At 36.3% G+C, this 23,266-nt stretch overlaps 1 protein-coding gene across 1 annotated transcript in view; it reads right to left on the reverse strand.

Moving 5' to 3' along the window:
• The window catches only part of DOK6 (docking protein 6), a 252,006-nt gene that overhangs the window by 79,237 nt on the left and 149,503 nt on the right, over positions 1–23,266 (reverse strand). Inside the window, exons 4-5 of the mRNA XM_026079293.1 lie at positions 19,117–19,236; positions 9,733–9,922 (exon numbers count right to left, since the gene is read on the reverse strand). Of these exons, the coding sequence (XP_025935078.1) occupies positions 9,733–9,922; positions 19,117–19,236 (310 nt within the window). The remainder of the gene's footprint in view (positions 1–9,732; positions 9,923–19,116; positions 19,237–23,266) is intronic.

Raw genomic sequence — 23,266 nt, forward strand, 5'->3', positions numbered from 1 at the left:
TGAAGGGAGGGTGTCGAGAGGATGGGACCAGACTCTTTTCAGTGGTGCCGAGCGACAGGATGCGAGGCAATGGGCACAAACTGAAACACAGACAGTTCCATCTTAACATGAGGAAAAACTTTTTCACCGTGAGGGTGACAGAGCACTGGCACAGGTTGCCCAGAGAGGTGGTGGAGTCTCCTTCTCTGGAGATATTCAAAACGTGCCTGGATGCAATCCTGTGCAATGTGCTCTAGGTGCCCCTGCTTGAGCAGGGGGGTTGGACTAGATGATCTCCAGAGGTCCCTTCCAACCTCAGCGATTCTGTGATTCTGTGATTCTGTGATTTGATGTATGGCATTAAAACCATTTTGAGTGTCCTCGGCAATACCTAAAGATTCTTTTGAAGTATTTCCCCATTTTCTCACTCTCATTCATATTACAGGTATTCTTCATATCATAGACAGAATATTAGTCTCAAGATAAATGCTAATATACATTTCTATTTCTGTGTATTACTATTTCTGCTCTAATTTCTCTGATGGTCTTTTTACTGGCTATTTGACACTATTTCCACATGCACTGAGCACTTTTTTCTTGGCTGCCCTCCATTTCCTCTGTGCTTCTAAGGCTGAGAGCTAATTGAACCCGTTTTTCTTCTTTTTCTCTCTGAGAGAGAAGCTTGTCCAACGGGGCTTAAAGAAGTTTACCATAAAGAGGCAAAGTACTAGTGAAATGAAATATCTGAGCAACCCCTTCTTGTCACCTTTTACTCAGATCTTCTATACTTTCTGACGGGATGTTATTCCTAAAATGCTATACATATTCCGGTGCTAGAGTGTTCCATCAAAACAACATATATGTTGTGCCTCTAGGCAGAAGTCCCTTCCTAACTCTATTTCAGTCTTACCAGCCCATGTACTTTACCCTCAAATTCCTATCACCTCCTCTTATTCCATTTACTTAGACCTTTATGTTGCTGCCACAAAACCTTCCCCAATTTTCATCCATCTCTTGAATTTTCATTAGTCCCAGCAAGGTGGTCTATTTGCTGTCCAATTTCATATCAGTGTTGGGCTTCCTGTGCAACAGCTTTAGCACTCATACCACTGTCGTTGTCTCTAGCCCTGTGTTGTTTTCCATTGCTCTTGTCACTCCTTATCCTGTGGCAGCAGCAACAGGAGTCCTAAATAAGTCAGTCACCAGAAACATAGATGATCCAATCTGTTCTTTCATTACATAAAGGTCAGACACCACCGATCATCATCCTAAAGATTTTCAGGGTTTCCCATTAAACCATCACCTAGACTGTAAACTCTCCTTCCATTTCAGTCCCCTTCCTGACAGTAGGTGCTACTTATGATCAGAGGGTTTAAACTTTTTTGATTTTTTAAATGCTGCATACTAATAAATGCAGTTTTGCAATAAGTGGTGATTATTTTATTTATTTTTACAGTCAACACTCATGAACTTTCAGTCATCATATCACACAGTTCAGGAAAATAAAATCTATACTGTTATTCATTCCAAGACAATGCTGTTTTGAAAAGATGTATCAGAGATCAATTAAAATACATTTTAAAGAAGGGATATTGTTCAAGTTGGACAGCGCAATAAACAAAATATACATGTATACAGATATATTTTTGATATAACAAAATGTCCAAATCCACATTGTTGCATTGGTTCAAGCAAGCCATGAAAGTGCAATGTTATATTTGACTTCTCAGCCCCTGACAGGATAATCAAGTAGATGAAGCATCTCAGTGAATTATAGAACTGTACTGATTTATTTATTTTTTTCAAAAAGTCAGAAAGATCAAATGATGTTTGGAACCTCTGAGATTGAGCGATTCCATTAGATGCTGCCTTTCCCTCCCCTCTTTCTAATAAGACTGAAGCTTTTTAGAAAATATGTGACAAATGACTACTCACAGTAGAAATAAATCACACACCATCACAGCATTACTCAGAGTACAGAATTATTAATAGTGCAATAATAGTAATAACTTTCTGCAATAGCAAAAAAGTACTATTAGGAGGGACCCAGCAGCTAATGGCATTTGCTCTAACAGGGGCTCAGGGACAGGCCTTCCCCTAGTGCCTTATAAATAAGCACAAGATTAAAGGAGCCCATGAGACCAGTCAAGAACTCCTCAAAAACAGCCTGACTTTTCTAGAATGCTACCGAGAAGGTGCTGCATGCAAATTGTTCTCGATCTCCCTTACGAGACATTGTTTTGATAGTTCTATAGTTAATTAAAATTAAAATGAGAGGACACTTAGTTTCAGTGAAAGTCTTGAGGGGGGCATAATATATGATAATGCTACCAGTGCTCTGGCTTGGTTTTCATTTACTAGTCTTGTCTTCTCCTTAGCAGAATCCTTTTGTGAAAACAAAAACTGAAATTTAGCATAGGGATTTGTATTCAGTCAGCATACACCATCATTACCTAAGCAATGAAAAGAATTACTCACAAATGGTCAGTCTGACAGTTCTTCGAGGCCTGCCTATTTATTTATATATTCATTTTTGCTAGTGTCTTTACAATCTGGAGGAGTGCATATTTTACAATATTTCATAAGTACACATGTCTCTAAATATATTTTTTGTTTATGTATACTTGTCTTTTCTTAGCAGCAAATGTTTCTGGTTGGCAAAACGTAACTTGAATTTCATTGAGAAAACAGCTGTTGAAAATGGTGAAAAATCTCTATCCTACTCCAAACTAAATTAACTAAACTAAATTAACAATATCTGAACACCTACCAATCTGACTCCAGTGAGAGTTTTTGAGCTTTTTTTTAAAAGGCTTAGACCAAAATATGTAAAGTATTCTCTGGTTTATATGCACATACATTAAAAAAAAAAAATTCAACCTAATGCAAAAAGCAAAAGAAAGCAAAGCCACCATTAATTTGCTCTTAATATTATCTCTTAGTTTTGTTTACCTATAGATTTTTACAGATGAGAATACTTTTATTTCTAATTATTGACATTATTTTAATGATTATTCTTTGATTTTTGCATAAAAATTTGCAAAACCCACTGCAACAGAAGAAATGAAAGAATCAGTAACTTCAGCAATTATACACTTACTCCTACACAGTCCTGGGGGATTTGAGAACACGTATAGAAATATTTGTGTGCGTGCGTGTGTGTATGTGTGTATAAACATATACATATATTATATATGTATACACACACACACATATAAAAGTATACATACATGTATATGTATATATACACACTATATACCTATATATAAAGAAGACAGTGGGTATGATCATCCTCAGAAAAGCTACATCTTAGTGAGGGTAAACAAAAAGAAATCAATACATACTTTATAAGTGAATTTATTATTCATGAGAGCATTGAATTAACACTGATAGTACCAGGGGAATTAGGCAGATACTAGACAAACCTTCCACGACCAGCTGCCAATGCAGCTTTCTCAGCTCCTGAGTAGTAACTGGCAGTCATACTATACTAAACTTGATTACAGTGCAAACAAGTCCTGAGATTGAGAGAAAAACAAAAATTTCATTGCAGTTTTTCATGTGACGTACAAAGGACAACTGTTCAAACATTGAAATGGCCTTTAGAATAATCCTACAGGCAGACTGAAGCTCAGGAACTGAAGTTTTTACAAATGAAGCCCACAAATGTTTAGAAACATGCCCCTTTATGCTTCTGCAATACTGTTTGCAAGTATGCATTTGCACAGGGTCCTACATATTCATGAACAAGGCTTTTTTGCTGTGCAGATTCCATCCTCTGCATTTGGATTACTTCCTTCTATGTTTGTACAGCACCCAGGCAGAGTACAGAGGGTATTTCAAACCTCCTCAAGGGACGGTACTGCATTCATGACATAAGCTTTGGAGAAAAGGAGGATTTATTTATGCTTAGCATTCCTGCTGGCTAGATGGTTCTCTCTTCAAAATGTGCCCTTCCGGATTGCCCTTTGTGAAGTACTTAACACTCTCCTGCTGTCTGCATAGAGAATTAGGTGCCTCATTTTAGCATTTTCAATCAGCTGATGCAGACAGGCTTCGGGGTGGGGGGGAGAGGTGCAACAGTGTTTAAAGGCTAAAATAGACACCCTGGTTCTTATTCTAACATAAAAATGAAGAATGTTATGAATTTTATTAGCAGATTTTGGAGACATGGTTTTGTTTCAAGTTTTGCTGTTGACTTTTTTTTTAAATGGGTAAAACTTTTTTTGTTTTACTATTTTACTTTTCAAACCTGTGCTGCTTCACAGTCCTCCTGTATTGTGAGGCAGAAGGTTAAATTTTAGTACGAGTCCTGTAGAGGAATGGACTTGGTGCTGGGGCATCGTGAGTTATTCAGAATTGCCAGATGGGATAATTCTTTGCTATGGTCCACTGTGGAACTAGCCGGTCAAAATGTGGAGTTGGAACAATAAGTGCATCCTGCTATGATTATGAATATATGAATGCTCCAGCATTCTTTGCAAGTTAAAGTGTTGGGTGGGTGTGTATATCATGGCTGATTCTTCAAACCAAGGGCTAAAAAAAAGCCCTGAAGAACACTTTAGACCATACAATAGAAATCCAGGATAAATTAATTTAGTATATATCCCTTTCTTCTCACTGTTTGTCATATTAAGTTACATTGTGGAGGAACATGCCCAGTCTTACCAACACAAGAGCAGACTGACAGCAGCCTTGGCAGATAGAACATGCAACAAGCACATCCTAAGTCACTTACAATGAGTTATATTAGTTTCCTCTAATCTAAGAGTTGTCAGATGAGGCACTACGATCAAAACGGAGTAAGAGTCTTGTAGATGACAGGACACAAGGAAATACATAACTCATTTTTAAGTAGGATTTACGTGAATCAGATGACTAACACAGAACTTATCCCAGGTCAGGAATTTGGCAGAAGCCAAGTTGACAGGTGGAGAAAAGTTGGAAATGCAAAAAGGAGTAGGAATGGAACTACAATTAGATCAGATTTGAATATAACCTCAGCATTGCTAAATATCAAGAACTAATTAATCCTTTTAAGTGTTGAAAATGCCACTTGTCCTAAAATTAGAGCTACGTGATTATTAAAAAAACAAGGGGGAAATACAACATACTCTAGTTTTTGGAAAGTTATTTTCAGATTTTACCAATACATTGCACTTGGGGAGAGCATAGGAGAAAGAAGGGAAGAAGCTGTGAGAAAACACAGCAAAAGCAAAACCACTGACAATTCAAATCATAGGTAAATTAAGCATTATGAAAATATAACAAAGGCATAACACTAAAATAAAAATATCCCATCAAACATTATTCAGTGTGGAACACTGAGATCTCTGAGCTAGTGCTTGCAAGAAATTATAAACGTATTTATTGCAGCTGCATTTGATTGGTTTTTATGCTTTTAAACCCAAGCTGACTTACAAATTCTTGAGGCATGTAGAAAAGGTGCCTTTCCCCACATAGAGGAAAAAGAGCATGCTTCCCATAACTTAATTGTAAGGGTTAACTGACTAATATGTTTCACATTAACACCAAAACTTGCCACAGAGGACTGACAGTCAAATAAAAGATTTCTGTCAGATGTAGTGCCTGAAGCAAACACTGAACTTTCTGCTCCAGATAACCCTAGCGTCTGTGTATCTACCACTGAGAAAATGAATAGTCAGTCTTGGGTCACATAAGGGGGAGGGGGAGGGAGGAAGAGAAAGTCTCATGTCATCACTCTGCAGTGCTTGAACCTTCCTTGTCCACACAAACAAATTCCAGATCTTAGGAGTGACAGAGAACACCATATTTAATTAGTTTGTCTCTGATGAAGTAAAAAGCAAAATCAAAAGCAAATAAACAAAAAATAATTTAGTGTGACTCAAGGGGTCTCTCTGAATGCACAGCACGAATAAACTTGAAATTTAGATTATTCCAAGTATTTACATCTTGTTTACAAAAGAGAAGGAAGCGTATTTCAGAAAAAGGAGTGTGTCACAGATTTGTGGCTACTTCCAATTCTTCTGAAAATTCTCCAAGAATATACCTATTACCTCCAACTCTCTACTCAGATGAAAACTTATGGTATTTCACATTGGCTGGGGCTATGGTAGCCCATCTCCATATTACAATTTCTCATTATGTTTAACTTGACTTCGGCACTTTTGGGGGGCTTTTTTTGGATATGTCTTGCCAGTAGTTAATGCACTTGACTAGAGAGCTTCCATGCGGAAAAATACTGTTTAATGCAAAGAGCAGAACTGCAGTAAAGCAAAAGAAACAATATTTCAAAAAAACCAGAGTCCATATGTGTTTACTTCTCTCAATGCCTTGCCCCAAGAGATGAAAAAAAATTCTGAATTCTCAGGGCTCTCCTCTTATGATCTTACAGAAGGTGCCTCAGACAGCTTGTTTTGCTAAAACAGAGAGTTTGGACAACTGCCTTTCTCACTTTCCAGACAGTAATTTTTAAAATTTGCTAATGGCCTTTTGGTTGTTTGGTTTTCACCCTCAGTAAAATGCATCCTGAAACTTTGGCAAGTGGCTGAAAATGGTATCTTCACACCTGATCTAGACCATGAGATATTTTATCTTCATCTATTTTATCACTTTTCTGGCATGCTTCTTAGATTGTATATAATTAATTAATCCAGAATATACATACAAGTATCTTCACCTGGACAGATACATGAACACCTCCAAAAGGAGCATGTTTCCCATTTCATGGACTTAAAATCAGAGCCAGTCACAGATTAATGCACATTGTACAGACCTACGGTGTGGAGCAGCAATTCCAAAGGTTTCAAGACAAATGAATGCTACTGCACTTTCACAGAACAACTGCATCCTTATGCATAGTGTCTCCAACATATCCCATACCTGAAATAATGAGAATGAACTGTCTGAAACGCATGACACCTTACATCTGTTCATAAATTCAGGAAATTCTGTTGATTCAGTGATGATTCAACAGTACAACTGACCAAGCCAATATGAAGCTGGCTCATGAAAAAGTACATGATCAGCTCCTAGTTTAGGTGCTCTAAATTACTGTGGGATCCACTCACTATATTAGATGCACATTATTAGTTGGTATAATGCCACCATCGCATCTATACCCAAAAGAGTGGTGAATTAATATTTTCTGATCAATGGATTGATTGTATGGGATTAGCCCTAATCAGCTACTTTGAGAGACATGAGAATGAAGAGTATAAAAGAATCTCACCACCCACTTTTGAACTAAGCCACACAAAACTGTGCTTCCTTCACATCTCAGCAGAATTTGAATGGGGAAGAATATAAACTGAGTAAATTAGTTTGCAAGAAATATTTATTTTCACTGGCTATCTAATTAATGAAAAATAAGGATGAGTCTAACTTCATACGTAACGCAAAGGTACATATACACCCAAACTCCAATTCAGTGGAAAAGTCAACACAAAAATCTGGGTATTGAAAAGAGTCTGTGTTCATTCCTCTCATATTTAAGACAACCTCCCAGTCATGCAGTTATTAGATTTCATTAGACAAATGAACAGTTTAGTTTGATATGAGTATATATTTCATTTAAATGTAAGAAAATATGTTTATTAAATGATAACTTCAGTTGTCTGAAAATTTAATTTTGATCTACTTATCATAGTATCTTTTTCATGAATATGTCCACTTATTTTAATGTGATGCACTTATTTTGTGAAATAAGTAATTCAGAAAAGAGTATGGATAATAAATAACATAATAATATAATAATAAACATATAAAACTGAACTCTTAAAGTTCATGTAAATTAGCCACATACATATATACTGCATAGCTGCTAGTGCTCAACAAACAACAAGAGCCTATTTCAGAATATTTCCTTTAAAGCAATTGTCTACATTTAAATTTTAAGCCTTAGGGAAAAAATAAAGTAACAACATTTTTACTATGTAACATTGTCATCAAGCATGGATGAGCACTTCACTTCTGAAAAGAGACTATGCATCAAGAATTTACTGTATTAAGATACTAGCAGATTAAAGGACGAAGATAAAATGATGTTCAGAAAGATGCTGAATAAAAGATAAATAAATCCCCACAAAAAACAAAAACAGATTTTAAATTGAGTATTAGTATTGCCCTATATAGTCTTCATATGTTATTAAAGACTCTTTTTTCTGTAGTCCTGTTTTACCTCTACGTTTTTCTGCCAGTCTAAATCTAATCTTCAGGCATTTTCAAATCAGACAGATAAAGCACTCTCAAGCATGCAAAAGGAAGGAATCAGATCAAATAAAATAAAGCATAACAGATAAAGGCAGAGCTAGCTCATAAAAATAAAAGACAGGAAAACAATCCACTTTTCATCAGGATGCACGGTGTATAGATGGCACAGGGAGATGATGTACAAATATCAGTATAGGAAGCTGGAAAAAGCAGTAAGATAAAAATCTCTTGCATTTTACTTGAGTATGCACAATCACTATATATAACTTGCTAGTGCTGATGTGCCATAGTTAAAAATAGAGCAGAACAGAAAGCAACAATCCTGTTTTAGAAAAAAAAGTAAAACCCAGAATTTCACTATGCTATAGAATGACTTTTTTCATAATTAAAATACTGTAGAGAAAGACATGCACACATTTTGAACCACATACAACAAATCAGCTTCAAGTGATTAATTTGCAGAACACAAAAATACTCTGGTGATATCAATCTTGATATACATCTTATGAGTTAAGCAATAACTCCCATCAATAAGAAACTGCAGAGAAATTTTGCTTGTTACCTTTTTTAGAATGTAGGGTCTATTTGATCTGTGGTTTTCTTTTTTAACACCAGCTGTACTTTTGTAAGTCTTTGTTAATGATATTTTAATAAGTACATACTGAAATGCATATAAGATTTTTAACAAAGGCAGTGTGGCTAACCCAAGAGTGTAGGGATACCTGACTCCATAGACTGCTCAGCATAGGGAACTGGGACAAAATTAGAAAAGTCTAGAACCATAAAATATAAGACAAAACATCAAGGACAGAAATAAGCCAAGAATGTACCAGAAAAAAAAAGGCAGAGGATACGGGCAAGATATGAAATGCAATAAAAAGATATGAAATGGAAGCAAAAACAGACTTGCACAGATCTTTAAATCTGATCTGAGGATGGAAATCACAATGAGGATTAAAACTTCGGGCAGAAAAAAAGCTAGACTTTTATTGGACCCACTCCCTTTTATGGGAGTTCTCTGTACTCCTGCTTATGATTATACTAGGGTGGAAATCATGCATCAGGAGCATCTGAGAAGAATAATATCTACTGTAACTGAACTTATTGCATTCATACTATATGATGAGTCTTTTCCATGATCCAGAATTCACTTCTTCTACATCAGCAGCACTCAAATATATCCCACAGTAGTGTTTAAGTATAGTGAGACCCATAAAACTTAAGACGGACAATTCAATGACAGTTAAATAAAGAGCAGAAGCAGCGAATGCCCCTAGCTGGGAGATGACAAGTAGAAAAGCTTTAAGTCCTTTTAAATATTATTTATAGTTTGTATATCATATTATATAGTATTTTATAAAGTATTTATATTATAGTATTAATGTTTATTTTGAACAGTGAGCTGAATATATTGAAAAGTAATATTCAACAGATGGAAGTGTATGGATAAACCATGTATTCTGTCTTTCTTACTTCAGGAGGGCTAATCTAACTTATCAGGCAGCTTCTCAAAAATGACTGTTTCTTTTCTTCTTTTTGCTGCTTCTCCTTAGCTCTTACCTTCCAGACTCAAATGTGAACCATGTTGAGTCACGTCCATATCTCCTCAAAGAGCTCAGAGGCCACATGACCAACTTGACCTTGGCATTGTGGATGTCCCAGAGATAGATGTTTTCATGTGTGATCTGCATTGTACATTCCCCATAGATGTCTAGATTTGGTGTAGGCATAAGATACACATTGAATCGCTCTGGAAGAAAAAAACAGAATAAGGCATATCCAGTTGAAACAAAATGTGAACGTGCAAAACCATCAAAAAAAATCTTAAGCTACTAAAGTTTCAGAAACCAAGGCCAAATTTCTAGCCTGTGAAAACTGCTAGGGATTCACTGATGTCCAAAAAGCCTTGCCAGTGTACCAGAGGAGTATGAGAATTCTTCTCATTTCATTTTCAGTATAAAGAATACAGCAGGCTAAAATCTCTTTCACAGATGATCTTCAAAGTCCTTTAACTTTGTCATACAACCCCAGCAACTTAACTCAAAGCCTTTATCCTCGCACTGAAGTTCACAATTCTTCACACACACACTCCCACACACCCACACACACCCACACGCCACAGTGATTTAAACTCTGGTAGAAGTTCCTTTCTCAAAGAATAGAGTACCTATATTGGCAAAACATATATGTACAACTATTGTCCTTACAAAAAATTGTCCTTGTATTTGCAAACCCAGACTTACTTACTGAAGCCTGTAAATAATTACCTTCTTTGTGTCAAGCTTCTACTTAGGTGCCAAAATTGGTAAAATTCGTAACATTTTTCACCATCTGTTGCTTTCTGGACACATTTGATTCAACACAATATATTACCAAGGCTACAACAACAATTGTTATTAGCTGCACTTCCACTTCTTAGTACACTTACTGAAATGAGAGGTCAAGGCAAAAACAATTTGAAGTATAAACATGAGCAACGCTCATTCTATAAAACAGGTTCCTGGAAATATGTACTTTACGGGGAGGCCTGATAAGAAAATTGTGTCCAAGTACTTAATAAATGAATGGTAGTTTGTTGCGGAACATTTTTAATGCACTATTTCCACTGAATTTCCTCATAGTGAGAATGACTTCCTAAAAATTATGAAAGAATTCAAAATAATCATATGAGGTATAAAATGAGAGAAATTTGACATAACAGTCAAAATGAGATTCAGCTTCCAGGTGTGTTTGACAGTCAATATCTCAAACATTATGTTTTCAGGTTTTTTAATATTTGTTAAATATAATTTTCTGACAAATCAGTTAAAATATTGCAAATAAGTGAGTTAATATAAAATATGCCAGAAGTGTGTGTGTGTAGAAAGCAATAAAAGTTTGGTTAAGGAATTAAAGGAACCAAGGAACTGCTGGGTGAGCAGTAAGATTTGCAGTCCTGCATAGCTATAAGTAAACTTGTCATCCCCAGTGTTATTCTGTTTCAGTCCATTTAATTTTGTCCCATTAATGATTCCCCAATTGATTCACTCAATCTCATGGCCATTCAACCTCTTCTACCAGGCTCTTGTTCTCATTAATCACACTAATGGGTGCTAGTCCTAAAAGCTGTATTTTATGACTAAGGTCCTATGTGTGAAACTCTTAATGTTTTGTAAAAGTCTTCTGACGCACAGCACAAATAGCTTAGCAGGTGCTGCTGAAATTGCTGAAAAGAATTTCCCCTAACTTTGAGAGGAACGTGTTGAGCACGTCTCACCTAATGCTTGCTAAAGTCAACAGAAGGACTTGCTTATGGAAGCATGGGGCAAGGACTACATCATAAAGGGAATGGTGCAGAACAAGGTAACCTACACTTTGCACAAGAATTATATATGTTTGCCCTTTTTCAGTGCCTAAATATTGTAGTAATGGGCCATACGAAAATGCCTAGAAGCCATGGAGATATGCTTTTATTAGATGTTAGATTTTAATTTTGTATTATCATGCTGTTACCTCCTAGAGTATTCTCCCTCTGTTTGAAAGAAAGATGCAGATGATCAGCATATCAGCAGGTTCTCTTGGCCCCCCTTTCACATAGTGTCCTTTGGCTATGTGAAATCACACAATGTGTGATACGTAAAAAGTAGGAATGTCCATTTCCCAAAGTCTTCCCCTTATCTTGTCTTCACTGACAGAGTGCCTCAGAGAGCAGAGAAAATGGAAATGTGCAATTATTTTCTGTAGTAGACATGAAACTCTCATGTTGAAGACAAGGAAAATTTCAATTTGCTTTAAAAGTTACCAGAACATTCACAAAACCCTCAACTTCTCAGAAGTGTCTGAGGATATTGTTGCATGAAGGGTATTCAGGACATTTGATATACTCAAACTGTCCGGAGACATTGTTGACTTTGCACTGGAGGTCAGTGTCTAAGGTGAGGTGGCATGGATTAAAGAAAGCATGTCTGATTAAACTGAACATGAGCTGCAAGGCAAAATGTAGAACCATTGGAATTTATTCAAATTGGCAATAAAAGAAAGTACACAAATATATTTGCAGGGAGAGATTGAATATGGATTTATTTGCTTCTGAAACTAAAACTTACCAACACCTTTGGGTAACAAGAAGTCGAGGACAAGGGAAAGGTGCACTGTTAAATTATGGTAAGAATTTAAATCTAGGGTCCAATTTGTCCATTTCAGAAATATTTGAACAGGTATCTAGAAAATGGTAATACAACCATTCAGTTCTTAGAGGCAAGTTTTGCCCTTATATTCACACTAGCAAGAACAAACACTCGTAGACCAGATTTGGGGTGTCTGGATTCAGTCCCCAGCTGAATTCAGTCCCAGATCTCCGATATTTAGCTTCTCTGTGGGTCAGTCACCATCTGCATATGGGCGACATGGGCTAAGAGTAGTTTTTTGGGTAGTAAGGTTAACCAAATAGAAGTTAATGAGGGACTCAGAAAATATAGAAATGGAAAAAAACAAACAAGTAGGTACTACTAGGCTGAACAAGAGAAGGCAGAGACTGTGAGGTACAATTCCTCAGCATTCAGCATCACGAGTTTCTTCCCTTCTCTAAAATAGGTGAAAGAAAAATTCAGAGATAGGGGGAGAGAGGATGAGAAAAAAATGCTGTTTTATTGCCACACCTATTATTCCACTGCTTTCGGCGCAATTGCTCTTTCACATCTCCTTCAATAAGCAGAGCAATGTTTCATCATATACTTGGGCTATGTAAAGGTGTTTAGCATTTAGGCTTTGGCAAGTAGATGACCTTTAATAATGCTTTTCAGAGCTCAGAGGCAGAAGAGGCTTTGTTAAACTGAGCATATTGACTGAGACGGAGACTTGGCAGCAATGATGAAATGCTCACAGTCTTTCAGTTCGATGTGCAGCTGTACTGGGGAAGCAAAATGACCGTAAGGCCTAATGATCCTGGTTCTAATCATTTTATCACTAGATTTCTTTGGCTAAATCATTCCAGTTGGAAAACTGAATAGATAACCCTGAAATTCTGTATTCCAGATGCTTCTTTTCATTCAAACTTTAATGTCAAGGAAAAGTACTTATGGAAGGAGGCAGTCGGGTTGGTGGAATCTGTGTAAGAAGAGGCTTTAAAAGCACACATTTAGTTCCTATCTGGAATAAACTCCTCCATCTATGAACCTTTTGCTGCTGACAGTGCGGCAAAGAGAGCTCTCAGTCGCAGCATCTTCTGTTCTTTCATACATCAGGGCTATTAGAACGATTCTCTCCTGGTTTTCCTTCCCAGTGAGAAACTGGCCCTTTAGAATTACTTTCATCTCTTTTTTTGCATAATTATTCTGCTTTGTATCTATTATAAATGCGTGGAAAGGTTTATTAACTTAAAAAAAAAATCAAGGCTACTGTACATTAATTCATTGATAAGTAAGGTAGAGATGATTCTGAAAACTCACTGGATTAACCAGTCACTGAAAACTGTAAATCCCTTTCTCTTCTGAAAAAGCTGGCTGTATTTACTTTATTCTTGAAAAATACAACTATAAAAACAGATTAATGATAACAGAAAATGAATTTGACGGTAGTTTGTAATCTCAATATGTAGCATAAGGAAATAACTCATAATCCTCATCTGAGAATACAAAGATGTTTTTCAGTATAGGAAGGCACATTTTTATTAAGAGAAATTAATGGGTTTCTTGATATTAAAACACAGGAAGCAAGACCGTTGTACTGTGGTATCCTTTAAATAAAGAAAGGGAAGCAGCACAATGGTTATCATGAAAAAAGAGAGATCTTTACGAAGGAAGTAATTTTATGAGGTATTAACAGCGATATTAGGCAGGGAGTAAAAGAAGTAAAAAAATAATTATCTTTCAAACTTGTACAGATTTCTAAAATCAAAATTAGTCTTATAACATACATCAAGAAAACTCAAAGCACCAGAAAGACATAATAGAAAAGCATCATCTTGACATAACAGACATGACACCAATCATTAATTGAGCTACAGCAGTAAAAGATGGAATGAGCCTTTTCTTCATCTTAAAAATGAGCATTTTTACGTTTGCCTATTTTCTTCCCTGTTTACATCATTGCTACAATTAAAATTCAACAGAATCTGATTTTAATACAAGTATTCAGTTATTTTAGCACTAGCATTTAGTATTCGTAATAGACAGGAATACTGTCTTTATCAAAAAGGAGCACCTGCTCTTAAAGAATCACTTTAATAGCATCTTCTTCAAATAATACTTTTTCAGTCAATATTGTCTTGAATATTCTGGTTTCTTTTGCACAGTAAACATAGTCTCTCATTGTCCATTTAGATGACTTTTTTCTTATTATTTCTTCTTATAAAATCATGAAATACAGTGTTACATCGGAACAGTGACATTTTGATTAAATCATCACCATAGACAGAGTCTACAAGCAATGACAGCCAGGCAGATAAAAATCTTCAAAAAAATAGATTTGTTCCCGTTGCTCGGTTTTGGGTGCACTACTACAATTGCTTCTAAACGCATTGAGATCTGCAAAGGAAGTTTCTGTGTCTTTCAGATGAAGATGGCACTCTACATGAATGCTCTTTTTCCCTATCGGCAGCTTGGGAAACCTAAGGAATGTGAAAGGTACGTGTAAGGGTCTGAGGATATTGCTTAGAAGGCTACTTGTCAACAATGTTATCAGATGCAGCTGAGTCCAGATTTTCCTTCCAGGACTTATTGCTATGTATTATTATTTGCACTGTCATTGCATCTAGAGTTCCAGTACCATTATGCTAAATTCATTATCTAAAGAGGATCGTGTAGTCTTTATTGCTTTTGATATAATGCTTTATCTTCATTCTTTATAAAATAATCTAAATAGACTTTCATAAGCAGTAAGAGCCTGTTTTGCTGTTATAGGGCTGAGGAACACCTGCAAGTCACATGGATTCGCAGGAGAGAGAAGGTAAAATGGTTGGGAGTGTAAGGGACGCTTCATTGCAGATCTCAGTTTTATGAGAAACTGCATTTCATTGCAAACTAAGTAGCCATTAGTTGTGAGCCTTTTATGTAAAAAAGAAAATCATCTAAGGGTCATTTCCCACACTGGAGTTAACACAATAACACTTGCAGTAATGCTTCTTAGAGGTAATAACGGAGATGGAGTACAGCGAGAGGCTTTCAGCTACTGATGGGCTTTGCGCTAGAGCAAAAGTCTCTCAGGAGCCTCCTCTGCTCCTCCTGCAAGTCACAACACTTGCAGCCACGAGCCTCTGCCACAAGCAGCGTGCATCCATAGTTCGGCTTCTTTAGCTATCACCACCGCAGGATTGCTTGGTGCTAGAGGGTCGTGCAACGGTGCCACTATAATAGACAGGGTCTCGTGAGCGCCTAGAGAACAGCTCAGAACTGTAACAGAATTAGTCTGCTTCCGATCGCTGCACTACCACAGATTTTCTCCTCATATGACAGAAATACCTGATTAATGCACTTGGGGCCCTTTAGCCATGACATTTGCACACCAAACACCAATTTTACCAGTCTCTGGAAGAAATTGTTTTGCAAAACGTATTGTCGCATTCGTGTGGCAAAGAATCAAGTGTCTTCCCTTCTGAAATCGAAAGCTTATCTCATGGGGGCTCACATGAGTGAGAGTGGGAGGATAAACATAACCAAATATGCTAGACAAATCACAGCAAACACACCCAATTTTCTTGCCAAATATCTTCTGAAACCCGAGTCCTTGGGTGTAAAAATTATAAGCAGCATGTGGCAATGAGTTTTTATGGTCCCAAGGCATTTACGATATCAGTTAAGAAATTTATCACAAACCTTCAAAACTAAATGTTCTCATTAGGGATGGTCATATCCAGGGACTAAAACAAATGTACAACAGAAAATCTACTCTACTCTGTCAAGAGATCCCCAATTTATCTGATCACTTCAGTGACTATTCTTTGAAGTACATGCCATAGAAATATATGCTAGGCAAATGTCAGGAATGGGTAAAACATGGACAGATGAAGAGCATAGCATATTAAAAATATTACTGTTAGAAAAAAGTAAAATATCTCAAGGGGGAAAAAAGACATTAGGCTAGTTCTTTTATTATCAAGGAAATATCTTTACCAAATGATAAACATTCCAGATGATCTTTATCAACAACCAATTGAAAAAGGCAGTGGGATTATACCTGCTGTGTTGGGATTAAAGGTATTAACACCCTGACATATCATGCAGATATTAACATTTTGTTGCAGCACCACACTTCAATTGCTTTTAGCCCTTAAAATGTCAAAAAATCATCAAAAATTCTAAAAATCCCGGAACCATAGTCTCTATCAAAATACAATCTGTGGTCTTACTCAGGGGCTAAGAGGCATCTTTAGTTCAGTCCCGAAGGAGATCCGTAGTACTATTCAGGGAACAGAACATGCATGAAACTAGAAGTTGAGACTTTTGGATTCTATTCCTGGTTTTGCAAACATTTACTATGTATTCTTGCATTACCTTTTTTCCAGTAGATGCTAATATGTAGACTGACTCAAAAGGATTTCCATGAGGTTGACTAACACTGGCAATGTGTTTTAAAATAATGACAGTATAAGGTCCTAATCAATGTACAGTTATCTGACACAAAAAAAATCACCTTAAGAGTGTCACTGCTGCCATTTTCAGAATGAGCAAGGATTTGACATTTCTTATACATACTCACTTTTCATGAGTTTCAAATTGGAAATTTAAACTTTGACCCTTCATTTTCAGGCCGACAAAAGGTCAGTAGTCTTTTTAAGGGGTTTGAAGTATCTTTTGAACTACAGTCTTTGACAGCATGCCCTTATGAGCTACAATATTGAAAATGTTCAGAAAAATAAATTTCAGATTTAAAATTTTTACCACAGGTCACCAGGTGTTTCCACCCCCAAATACACATTTTTTCTGTAAAACTGTCATGTGTGGAATGAGACTGCCAAGTTTACAGGAACTAAGATAGACCAAAGTCAAGGTTATATTCAACTGACTTTACCCCAGCAAACTGCTAAAGAAATCTGAGTGCAAGTGCAGGTTTTTACAGCACAGCTAAATTAATGAAAATGCTAGATTTCATACCAGTAATAAGAATCTCTGTACTCTCACCTCCTTCCAAGTTGATTAAAAAAATCCCAAACCAGAATTTGCTTTGCTTCTAGAACTAAAAAAAAGACAACTTTGAATTTCAAACCTGCTTATTAAAATGCAGAGTTGTGTGTCAAGGGAATGAGGGAAGGAAGGAGATCGGTATCAGAATTGCTTGTATGAGATCCCGTAACTAATGATTTAGAAGAGAGTGTTCTTCAAGTATTGGATTCTATTCAGCCGCTTGATTTAAAAAAGGTTGGTAATCATATCCCTCCATGCATTCTTATTCATGTGCTTTGCACAAAAAACACATGCTTTGCTTCCTTTTTTCCTTACATTTATTTACTTAGAACAATAAAGATGCTAATTATGTTCATATATGTTGATTTTTTTATTGCTAGTACTGCAATTATTTTCTACACTAAAGCAACTGAATCAAGACTGCTTCAAACAACAGGACTAATCTATGTCTTTTGGAGACGTTTTGTATGACTGGATCTCTTTCTATCAAGAACAAGATGAAATGCAATATTTGTCATCTAAGTCCCAAAGCTGCTGGACTCTAAATGATTTCACTACCGAAACAGCTTTAGGAATTCCAAACTATTTTTCTGTTCACATCACAAGCTTTTGACAAGATTTATTTCTCTTCTCCTTTGTAAAGGAACTGCACCTGCTCACATATTTCTCTTGCTAACAGTGCATATATGAGTTTACACCTATAGCCTATGTACATATAGCAGATAGGATGCTTTGTATCTGATCATTACAGGTTGTATCTGATCATTATTACTCCCCCACAATGTTAGTAGCTGTAATTTGTACTGTAGTTTAAGACATACGTAAAGTTAAACCAGGTTACAGATTGCATCTAGTGTCATAGTAAGCAAACAATTTTCACAAACACTGGAACTTTTTTTAAATCACACTTCAATAATATCTGATCTTTGAACAAAATTTCTTAAGTATTTCTGTATATTTTATGTTATTAATTTCAGAGGTGTCTGGACTCTCGTAAGAAATTAATACAATGTAATTGATATAGTGCTATTTATTCTATAATTTAATTATGTGATTTTGTTTATAATGATAGTTGGCTTGATATTTTATAACCATTGAGGCAATTTGTTTTATTACTTTGTTAAAAGCTATTGGATTTTATTAAAGCATCAAGACGTTAATAATTATTGAGTGTTGTAATTTAGAAGGGAATAAATGAGCTTATTTTGTGTTGCCTTTATGTTCATTAATAGGAATTAAATGACAGTATAATCACAGATTTTGTTTTGTTATTGAGTATTCCATCCACTAACATTGTTTCTGTATGCATTTAATCTAAAGTTCTGTACAAAATAGCCTTTATATGAAGATTTATAAGCTCAGGCTTACGTTGCCTAGGATCTGCCATTGCCTTTTTTACCTGTATTTGATGACATTTAGATGACCTAGACTTCACTGTTCAAGACAGGTATGAGCATAAAACAAAAACGTATTTTGCAATCCAAAGCCTTGTTCAAATGTTCATCACTTTCTTTTAAAGGCTGTGGAACAACCACTACTGTTTTCTTCCTCTGCACAGAGGCCATTGTTTCCAGAACCAGAAAGGTCATAGTCATCATTTCCCATGTCACATGCGAACACAATGAACACATGTAGTCACTCTGAGTTATTTGGCATGGAATTCAATCATCTTTATTTGTAGAAAATAAAATTGTTATTCTAAAACACATCCAATGTGTTTATTGAAGCTATTAATGCAGTACTTCTAGGTAATAGGAAAAATCCCCGCAACAAGAAACATCAGCAAATATAGCACGGGATATGGTTCACCTAAAACTGATACATGAGCAATTACAAAGTTACTTACCATTTTGTTCTCTCTGGACTCCAGCAGCAAGCAAGTCCGGTTCCCCAAGACTTATATCATTGAGCCTGGTTCCTAGACACTCCATGCAGAGATGTTTGCACCATTCCTCAGCCTCTAGTTCTGGAAAAAATAGACAAAAGCATCAGTGGAAACATTTTACTCAGAAAAGTAATGAAGTTTTAAAAAAAAACAAACTGCTTACAAACTAGTTTTATGTTAATTTGCTTGTTTTGAAACATGAGTTATTAACATAAAGTTCCAGACCTACTTCTTTGCCTGGAATTATGAACATTTAAAAGGACTCACACCATCAGGATTGCATCCCCTGTTTTCAAATTGGGGGGTAGAGAGTGGAGTTAAAAAAGAGAGAGAGAGAGAGAGAGAGAAAGAACAAGTGAGATTTTAAGGCAGTATCTTTCTAGAAAAGCTGCTTGAAAGAAAAATGTAAATTAGAAAAAAATAAGATATTATATCTGAAATATTCTTTATTGCTCTTTATTGTTATAAAAATAACATTTTAAAATAGTTCTAAAGTAGTTTTCTAGAAGTAAAATAAACTAAAGTCATAAAAAGAATCCTCAAATACAAAACTTTTTTCTTTGCTGTACTGAATGGCCACATCTGTTAAATCAGTCTGAATACTGAGCTCTGTCAGTTCTGTCCACCTTCTTTTGTCCTCAGAGCAATCTGGAATATTTGCACAAAAATTCAAAACCTTCTGATCCAGAGTTTGTTGTTGCATCTCATTGATCTACATCTGTGAGCTCCCCAGCCCTCAGTCTACCGAGACAAACTCACAAAACAGTACAACAGACCCCCTCCACACCCAGACTTCACTTTCCAAGCGTAATACCATGAAATCCCTGGAACTGGTCAAACAAACCACATCCCAAATTGGCTTTCACACAGCGTGAAACCACAACAAATAAAATAATGCAACTAGGCTGACTGTCTTTCAATACAAAGTAGGTTTCACCTAGGGGAAATTTTCTGGAGAGCAGACTTGGCACCAGGCTCATGCTGAGCATCTATTGTCATAATCAGCCTAACTTTAGGATTGGATGACTCCAGCCATCTAGCAGTGTTTCTATCAAATTGCCCAAGTATTTTTCATTCCTTTTTTGGGGGACATTTGGGAAATACTTATGCGATAATTTCTTCAAAGCAGTGTTAAAATTTTGAGAGTAAGAAAACACTGTATGCATCCCTTGAAATATCCAGTGATGATGATTCACTGTAATTAGTAAAAACATATATCTGGGGAAAATCTTTCCCATGCACAACTGGTACAGTCCTCAAATCCTCACTAAGTTAGGCACAGACAGCAAGTGGCAGAAACATCTGCCAGACAAGAATGGGAGACAGGCACAAAATTCACAGATGTGCTATTTTATTTAAGGCCCTGTCTTTAAAGAATGGTTTATTTCTGAGTTATTCTATCAAGTTCCTAGGCAAGTAGTTTGAAGCACAGAGTCAGTTCTGGGGTTTTTGAGAGCCAAATGTGGTTGTTGTTACAGGGACCCAGAGAATTCAGGGGGGCTTCGTAAGACTGCTGCAACCAAAGAGGTCTCCCTTGACCCTTCCCGATTTTTTGCAGAGTCTTTGTCTTGGGATGCACATCTCCAAAGTCTGTCTTCCCATAGCATCCTCAGTTTCAGATGACAAGAGAGAATTTTCTGTCAGTAATATCTGGATATGATTTAATCTTGTATGTGAGGAGAAAATATTGAGGTTATGGGGTACTGTTCTTTAAGACTTTTTCTACAGATACATCTATCTTCTTGATGGAAGTAAGGACAGAAAAGGTATATCTCTGGACAGCAATAAAAATGTAGGACTTTTAATGAGAATAAGATGAATTTGGTTAATAATCTACCTCCAAATTTGCTTTCTGTTCATACATGAAGAAAAGAAGATTCCCTCCTGCTTTCCATTCCTCTCCATCAGCCTTTGCCATCTCCTGGGGTACTCTTGAGGTCTGTTGAACCAGAGCCATGCCTATAAATCATAACTTTCCCTGGAGAGGGCTTCATGCTGGGAGACAACAGAAAGGGACCATAAGACACGTTGCCATATTCTGGTGGCACAGAGCTGGTGCTGGGGACMCACTGGCATACGGGTAAGCCAAGCCTGCCAGGGAGGATGGCACTGATTTGCCCAACTGGTGCTTCCAGCTACAGATAAGCTTTGAGGAATCAGTGGGAAAAGGCTGGTAGCACAAAGGTGACAGTGCAAATCTAACCCAGTGGTCCCATGCTTCTTTCTCTTCCCTCCCATATTTTCTTTTCTGCTGAGACTGTAAAACAGAACAATATAAATGCTCACCAAATGGGCAGCCCTATAAAGAGCCTATGATTTTTTTCATGACCAGTATATAATTGTTTACATATTTTATAAAATATATATTTTATTACTTTATTTCATTGTGCCTGCAGCCCAAATGAAAGGCGACATTCTGGAAATATAGAATGAGATGATAGTAAACATATACAAAACTATTCTTTCTAATTTTACAAACATCTAGGGAGAAAGCAAAACATATCAGTGTTTCCATAAGTCTAGCTTAGCACTGTTATGTATTCAAAACTGGACTCTTGTTTGAAAGCAACAGGTTCTATTTATATGCATTCTCACACCATGTTTCAAGCAGAATTATTAGGAAACAAAAAAAGGGTTGCTCTTGGAAGTTATTTCTTGTGAGAGTCTTTCTTTTCATCTCCTCAGTCCACCTGCTTACCCCTATTACAGGAACATCTAAATCTTGAAACTTTGGATCCAGAAACAGCCTTTCAGGGTGTTTGAATCTGGCAGTTTAATTTAAGTTGCTGCTTCTTCATGACATTGATGATTAGACCCAGATTAGATCATTCTCCAACTGCCACACAGAAGAAACTATCTAACTGTGATCACTCTAAGATTACACTGTGTTTTGCAAAGTATAGGCTATAATGTATGCTATATAATTCAAAATTTGTATCTTACAATAACTATCAACTGCATACTACAGAAAATACTGTTTCAGTGAAGAACTGAAATATCTTCCCAAAGAACTGCGAGGATTTGTGTATGTTGTCAGAAGCATCAACATTAGCTGCAAATGTTTTTGAAAGGTCAAGAGTACGAGTGAGTTAGTTTTACCTAACACATCCTGATAGCTATTGCTTACTTGCAAGGGATTGCCTTTTCCTTGACACAAATGTGAAACCTCTTTTAGAAGCAGGTGAATTACTTTTCATAGCTAAAGTCATATTTCCCCTTTCATCATGTATATCCATAAAGCAATTCACCATTCCTGTGCAACCAGTCTAGAATGCTTTGTGTTTCTGGATATCAGATTTAATATTATTTATGAATTTTGAAATGTATTTATTATAAGTTATAGCACATAAATAGATCAGTCACAGTAGCAATCTTTAAAGAAAGAATAACAGCCACCATGTTACCAAACAGAGATACCATATTTACCTCTTTATTTTGAATAAGTGCAAATATTGAAACAGATGAAATATTGCAGTGGAACGAAGCCATAAAAAAATGGCAGCACAATTCTTATCTTTAATGCATGCAAATTAGATTTATTGATGGTAAATGTCACTGGAAATTTGGTCCATCAAATGGTCAGTTGAAAAAATTGGTACTGAATAATTCAGTTTCGACTTAAGATAATGGAATTGTTGTACTGAATGATAAACTGTAAAGCGTGTTTGCACAGCTATAAATACAATCAACATACTTGCATTTTCATCTGTCCTGTTATTCAGTTATAATAAGCTGCTATACAAATGTCATGAGGTGAGATAAAATACAAAGAGATGGGAGACCTTAATTAGGCCCTGCATGTTGCATAAGAATTACCACTGGAAACAAATCTGTAAACTTCTCATCTGAAAAGACACAGCTTGTTTGTGGCAATATTCCTCCGTAGTTTACCTAGGCCTCTCAGCCATTGCATGAGGTTATGTGATGAGGCGTTTTTACTTCAGTTCTCACCTGAATAAATTCATGCCATTCCCCAGCCAGTGGAAACAAATTCCCGCCCCTGAAGTGGTGTATTGCAAACAGGCAACACCACAGGGTAATGTTTGTTGATATAATCATAGTGAGCAAATTATGTTAGCAAATCCTGTTAAAAACATAACTTGGTAATAGC

This window comes from Apteryx rowi, unplaced genomic scaffold (assembly GCF_003343035.1).
Source record: "Apteryx rowi isolate R43461 unplaced genomic scaffold, aptRow1 scaffold_499, whole genome shotgun sequence".
NCBI lineage: Eukaryota > Metazoa > Chordata > Aves > Apterygiformes > Apterygidae > Apteryx > Apteryx rowi.